Source organism: Triticum aestivum, chromosome 6D (genome assembly GCF_018294505.1).
Source record: "Triticum aestivum cultivar Chinese Spring chromosome 6D, IWGSC CS RefSeq v2.1, whole genome shotgun sequence".
NCBI lineage: Eukaryota > Viridiplantae > Streptophyta > Magnoliopsida > Poales > Poaceae > Triticum > Triticum aestivum.
This window is the reverse complement of record NC_057811.1, coordinates 414,261,311-414,268,328: the sequence shown is the minus strand read 5'-3', so window position 1 is coordinate 414,268,328 and position 7,018 is coordinate 414,261,311. Positions and strand designations below refer to the sequence as shown.

The following is a 7,018-nucleotide window of genomic DNA, read 5'->3' as shown; positions in this document are numbered from 1 at the left end:
GGCCATTCAACCGGATCACCAAATGTCCGGCACAGTTCAATTGGATTGAACACAAACACGGCCGAAGTTTAAGTAAGTTCCAAGTATTTCATGCAAACAGACGATATTTAACAAATTCAATCTAAATTTCAACTAAACTGAAAACTAGGTGAGGTTCCAAACGGTGACCTCGTATGCATGGCCTCGGAGGCCACCGACACCTCCGTCGTCCTCTACTCCATCGTCCCCGCCACCGTCCGGGCCATTGTCGTCATGCCAGTGGCAGAAGGCCCGCCAGGCGTCGCATCATCCTTGCCTAGCCGTCACGCCACACTCGTGGCACAGACGCTCTGCCACATCCTTCATCACCTCCCGCCATTTGTCCTCGGCAACGTCCGCAGATTGGAGGAAGAGTGCGCGCGCGTTAGGACTCTGCTAGCATACTTAGAGGAGCTGGGTGTTGCTGGTGCCGGCGGCGGGTGCTCAACTCGACGATGGTCTAGGTCTGATTGATGGCTCATGCCTTCGTGAGCGCGGGGTCGCAAGCACCCATGTCGGCGCCACCTTGCTTTTCGCGAACACCGCTTTGTGTTGTGCGTTGCGCCACTCCCGACGTGCCGCCTCATAGAGACATTTATTGGTCATCAAGGAAGACGCGTCGCCGGCTCCAACGCCTTAGAGGTAGTACTCCATGCGTGGATGTGGCTTGGCGGAAGGGGAGGAGGCGGCGAACAGGCACCATCGGTTGCCCGACTGGCGACGGGGCGGGGAGGGTGGCTCCTTCTTCATGTGGCATTCAATTTGGACGACGCGGTTGCGTGAAGGGGGCGGCGGCGCCGGACCGCGGTCGACCAACGACCGCCGTAGCGCGATCTCCACCTGTCGCGTGAACTCGCGGTCCCTAGTGGCTGTGGCGGTGTGCAGGGACAACTTCTGCTCCTCGTCATCCGAGGAGATCGGCTCCGCCATGACCAGGCCGGACGAGCCATGGACGACGACAGCTCCAGAGACCGTGGGCGGCTATGCAAATTGGATCCATAGTCGCACCGGCCATCACTTTTCGGTGTCAGACTTTTTTCCCATGTGTGGTGGCGAAGCTTCAATGTGGGCAGCCGGAGTAAGCTTCTCAATCGCCGTGCCACCATGAATGCAGGTTGATGGGTGACCGATCTAGCCGGAGTGAATGTGTGGCCCGAAGAGTTCTCGAGCTGAAAGAGGTTTTGGGGTGGGTTCGGGGTGTCGGAGTTTGACGTGGTGGCACGTCGGAAGTCCAGACTCCACCATGCCGTACGTCCAAATTCCCCCAGTCCTTCCTCGATTTGAGGTCAGTTTATGGGATTCAGCCGTCTGAACCGATCCGGATGAATTTGGTTAGCCGTGTCGGATGGCTAAAAGTGTCTGGAAACCGTTCGGTCTAAACATTTGATGATCTGCGTTGGAGTTGCCCTAGCCCCTCTGCATTCAGGCGACGGCTGAGTGAGAAGGACCGAGAAAGAGAAAGGAAGTGCGCCGTCGTTCAAAGTCCGTCCTTCTGTCAAACCACAATAATGCGACCACCGCCGGCGGTGCTCGGTTCCGAGGAGAGACCGAAGCGCAGCCAGTACAGCTTTGAGAAAAAGCTGCTCGTGCTGTTTCACTGCATCTGAACGATCGAACCCAGCAGCTTTCTCTGCTAGTACACCATTTAAAAAGAAAAAGGCTGCTTTCTTGGTCAAACCATAGAAAGGTCCGTCAGCAAAACAGTTTTTCCTCTGTTACAAAAGGGAAAACTCACTTTTACAACCTTATTACACCAATCAACAAGGGTAGGATACATCTCTGAAAGAGGATGACACAAATTTGTATAGAGTAACAAAAAATGCAAGTCCATTCCAATAAGGCAATTCATTTTTGACATTCAAAAGCCTGACGATGTCTAATATCTTGTATATATCATGCATCATACACCCTATTTTTAATTATCTTTTCGGCCTCACCGGCTGTCAGATGCCTAACGCCATGTTCCCGCAGCCAATTTTTATCTGTAACCATCCTACTATCTCTTAGTTGCCTCTCATCAATCTTCAGCAATTTCAATATCTCGGACAGTCTTGGGAAGAAGCCTTCAGGCCTCAGACACCAGGCTTGGAAAACAGCGAAAAGAGCACTCAGATCAGCATGAAGCCTTTCCACCCCACCGTTACTAAACTTTGGGCTTCCAGCGAAAATGCCTGTGAAAAGCAGCTGGTCCACTCCGGTTGCCACAGCTCTCCATACTGTTACAAAATCCAGCACATTTAGGCCGTCTTCAAGCTTAGATAGCCTCCCTTGAATGTAGCCTGAAGACTCTATGATGGCCCTGGATATGGCCGGTTCTTCTGAGTGCTCCTGCCACTGCCTCTTGTTCTTCAGATAATCACGGGAGCGAGCATCAAATGCCCTAAGGATGACAGTAGAAATCTTATCTACCCATTCTGATCTGAATTCTTTCAGTTGATTTATCTCTTGCTGGAATACACTCCCCCCTTCTTCTCCAACCACAGGTAGATTTTCCATTTCAAGAAAGAACACATCTTCACACCATTGTGCCAATGTGGATTCAACGTATCGAGCTGCATTAATGGATTGTGATACTTTGATCAAAGCATTATCATCTGCCAGAGCAGTTAGCCCCTCTGCCTCTTGGCACCTCCTAAACATGCAACCGAGGAATTCTGATATTATGGGTGAAGCAGAAATCCTGATGAATTCTGCCCTAAGGGCAATGCTAGGAATAGGCCTAGCACGATCAATTATCAAAGATAAGCCATGTTTAACAGCACCAGTTATTGCTGGAGATTTGCAGTCATCTGATCCATACTCGAGCATGGCTCCTTCAATCCTCTTACTCCAATTATTTTCATTCTCCATTGCTGATTTCAGGCTAGCAAAAACCTCCCGTCTCTCAATCTCTGCCCATATTTCAAGCCAGTCTGGACGATCACAGAAGACAGAGAGCACTGAGATCCTCTGCCAATTCTCATCATCCTTTACTGAAAGTAGCAGTCCTGTACCGGAGATCAAATCTTGAGTTCGCTTGTCAAAAGATATCATCAGATCAACAAGGTTAAGCCACGAGACTCTTGCCTGAACCGCCGTGCTGCTAGCATCACTTGAGCTACTTTCTTGAAGAAGTTCAATCTGCTTAGGAAATATCTCTTTCGCCAAGTATGTAGACAGTGCAATAACTATACCTGAAATCCACTCCTCTCTGCAGCTATACCCTACAAGATTGGCCTTATCTACAAGGGGCTGCAGTATCTCATCCATGGAATCAACAAAATCTCTTGTTATCTTATAAGCAAGAGCAAAGACAAATTCAGGATTCTCAACCCATTTGGAGAAATGGTGTTGTGCAGCAGCAGATAATGGATTTACTAACTCCTCTATCACCCATAATGGCTGACGTGGTTGATTTCCCACGTCGTGCCCATGTAGCTGCCTAGCTTTTCTGCGTTTCTGTAATTCTTGTAGATTACAGAGCGAAAGAAAGCTTTCAGAATACTTCCTTGTCAGGTCACCCTTCATTGAAAATAATGGGTTCACAGTCTCTGCTGGTTTCTCAGAATTACTATCTGAAATTTTTGTTCCAGCAAGGGAAGGAGGCCAGCCAAGGGATGACAGAAGAGCACGATGATCAACAATAGCTTGTGGTCTTAGTAAAGCTAAAGATCTGTCCACTCTGTGATCCACTGCAGATATAAGGCGAGTCCATTGTGGTCTGGTCCTTGTAACTGAAGCTAAAAGATCTTCTATCTTCTTAAGATATCCAATAGCAACATGGTGGGTTTTCTGGAGCAAAGATGATGATGGCAGAATTAGCAGTTGACAAGTTAACTGTCCTCGCAACCACAGTATGGCATGAATCATACCTCTGAATTTTCTCCACGAGATTTAAGTTTTGCAGTCACAGAAGAGGAAACAGCGTCTTCTACATCACCGATCAAACCGTCAAGCTTTAGAGCCGTTTCTGTATATGACAACCTACCGTTAAGAAACCATCAATTGCACAGTCAAATATAAACAAGCAAGGGCAGCATAAATAAAATAAACTAGTAACCCCAGAGAAGAGCAAAACAATGAAACTGTTCTCTAAACACCTAAAGCCATCTAATCTACAAAAGTTAGGGGTTTTCCATCAGAGTTAAGTCAATTAGCTTCCATTTCATCAGCGTCAAGTCAATTAGCTCCCAATCAATTAATCATCCTAATGCTCCATGATGAACCACTTTTGTGAACACAGTGCTCTTTGATTGGTACGGTACCTTAGATTCAAGCATCTTTTTATTACATAGATTGCATGGCATGTAAGTAACTCTCGTTCTAGGCCTCTAGCATAAATAAAGCAAAGTAAAGCAAAGAAGCCTTGATCAGAGTAGGAAAGAAAGAATGACAAAGAAAGAAAGGAGAATCGAAAATTCTGAATGGTGTGCTTGGGTTTAAAGCCCCACAAAAGGCAAAAATAAAATACATCCAAATAACTTAAGAAATCTAAAGTCAGCAATACCACTGGAAAAGAAAAGATAAATTGACCATTTATAGTTAAAAAGAAAATGACATCTTTCGGCCTAAAAATAGCCCCAATAAAGCCCGGCCATAACTACAACTTAGCGGTGGTTTGGGGCCGTGAGCTAGCTCATCCTGGGAAGGACTCAGCTCAAACTAGCGCTGTAATGAATCGAGTGGAGTTGAGCTAGCAAGTAGTTCGTTAGGCTTGCTTCATCCAAAGAAGCAGCCCACTCTTCAGTGTTCACCACATGCCCCAATGTCCAAGTCTTACTCACAACACCATAATAACCCAATTACTTGACATCTCGCTTTTGTGACTTGATAACCACAGATTGTTAACTTTCTATTATTGATGACATTTATTTCTTGATGATCCCAACAATTTTAATATCAGTTTTTATACCCGCCCCCTAGGTGTGGTACATTCTTTGCCCAAAAAAATGCACATGCTAAACATAATACTCCCTCCGTTCCTAAATATTTGTCTTTTTAGAGATTTCAAATGGACTACCACATACGGATGTATATAGACATATTTTAGAGTGTAGATTCACTCATTTTGCTCCGTATGTAGTCACTTGTTGAAATCTCTAGAAAGACAAATATTTAGGAACGGAGGGAGTATTACTTTGGCAGTGTTAAGCAACAAAGTGAATAATTGATATGCGAAACTAAACGCACACAAACAGACTAGACCAAAATGTGAGAATGGTAGACTAACAAAACAAAACAAAAAAATCAAACTCCGGATAACACAAATTGAGGAGCGCACTAGTAATCCACTTTCCCCTAGCAGTAGTTTAGTTGTGGTATCAATCCTGTAAAACAGTAACTGGCTGACTGCCTCGGTTAAGGAGATTACTAGCAGTAACGCACCATCTAGCAACCAAATGGGAATTATAAAAATCCTTTAGATCATATTACCGCAAAGTACCGGCCATGGGAAAACAAAAAGATTTTTTTCCCAATTCTAGGAAATTATCAAATTAAATTATCATCTTAATAAGAGAATTAAAAGATTCTGCTAGTAGCCTAGTACCTCCCTGCCATAAGGGTGATTTCACTCATTAATTTGGCATTTCAAATCAAACCCGCTTTTTTTCGGCTTCTTCATTGTCGAAGAACTCGGTGCAATCGTCACAGTGTTATTTTATTTATTTCTCAAGTGTGGTCGTTTTAAAAACTAAACTTCTAGTCCAACCACCACCAAGACTCCTGCACCAACCAAAACACTCCACTGCCTAAGAATTAAGCATGGAAAGAATATTGGCTGCCATAAGGATAGGAAAACATAATGAATGTTCTGGTTTTGACACTCCTGTCAGTGGAAGATCGCTGATAATGCAGTTACAGACAGGACTAATAGCTAACTGTGGCTCGTGAATAAAGAATCAGCAACTAACAATCTAACATGGACACAATAATGAAATGCCCCCACAAATTTCTAGTTAACTACAGGGACAAAAGGCAACCCATAGATCCACATTATCAAAATGAGGCTCACTTACAGGAGCTGCCAGATCCATGCCATAATTGAGGGCCAGAACAGTTATCATCATCCATCCTAGCTGTACTGAGCTAGATCTGTATCAACCAAACTTAACTATTAACCTAACCAAACAGACGATTTGCCACATAAAACCACTCTGCTCCTGCACAGACACTAAGTCCCATCACACCAAACACTCGTACGACATATTAAGCAATGAGCCGCTGGTCTCAACTCTCAACTCTCAACTCATGAATCATAACACATTATGCCTAAACAAACATAACCATCATAAGAGGAAATAGACATCATAGCAAATTGTCAATATAGTGTTTATCATTCGAAATTTAAGCCAGAGCGTGGCACAATGATCTAAAGTGTGATCTTCAGAGATGCTCACCAGCGTAATCTCTAACCATGTCTACTCTCGCCACGTCGGTGGCCAGGGGAGGGAGTTGTTCAAACAGCATCTTCTCGCTCCCAGCCTCCACATCTTCTCTAACCCCTAGAAAAACCCCAAGAAATAGAATTACAGCTTAGCAGCAGCATACGTCAACTAGAGAAGCTCGAAAATCAGTAATTCCATGAGCATTTGCTTAAGATACCCGTCTTGTCGGTGGAGGCCTTGAGGGCGGCGAGGCCACCGCGCACGGCGCAGAGGGCGGAGCCAGCGGCCCCGAGGGAAGAGGAGTACGCGGCGGCCACATCCGCGAGGCGGGCGGACAGTTCGGCGACCGAGGACTCGAGCTCCGCGCAGCGCCCGCGGATCTCGGCCTCGACGTCTGCGGCCGCGGCGAGGTCGGCCGGGGAGCGGAAGCGGACGTCGAGGAAGCGCCGGAGCTCTGGGGTGATGTGCGGGGGACTATGGAGCAGCGGCGACGGAGCCGCCGCTTCCATGGCGCGAACGGGTCCCCCCGGCTTAGGGTTTGGATCGCGGAGAGGAGTCGAGATGGGGGAAGCGGGGAGGAAGACCGGCGAAGGCAATCAGAGTACTGATGCTCCAGGCTGTAGTTTTTGTTTTTC

The 7,018-nt window shown here is 46.4% G+C and overlaps 1 protein-coding gene across 1 annotated transcript; it reads right to left on the bottom strand.

Moving 5' to 3' along the window:
- Positions 1-1,710: 1,710 nt before the first annotated feature.
- On the bottom strand, positions 1,711-7,018 carry LOC123145485 (RINT1-like protein MAG2). The gene is made up of 4 exons (XM_044564912.1): positions 6,601-7,018; positions 6,396-6,500; positions 3,870-3,967; positions 1,711-3,789 (listed from the first exon to the last, which is right to left on the bottom strand). The coding sequence occupies exons 1-4, from the start codon at positions 6,890-6,892 to the stop codon at positions 1,912-1,914; spliced, it is 2,373 nt and encodes a 790-aa protein (XP_044420847.1). The 5' UTR covers positions 6,893-7,018; the 3' UTR covers positions 1,711-1,911.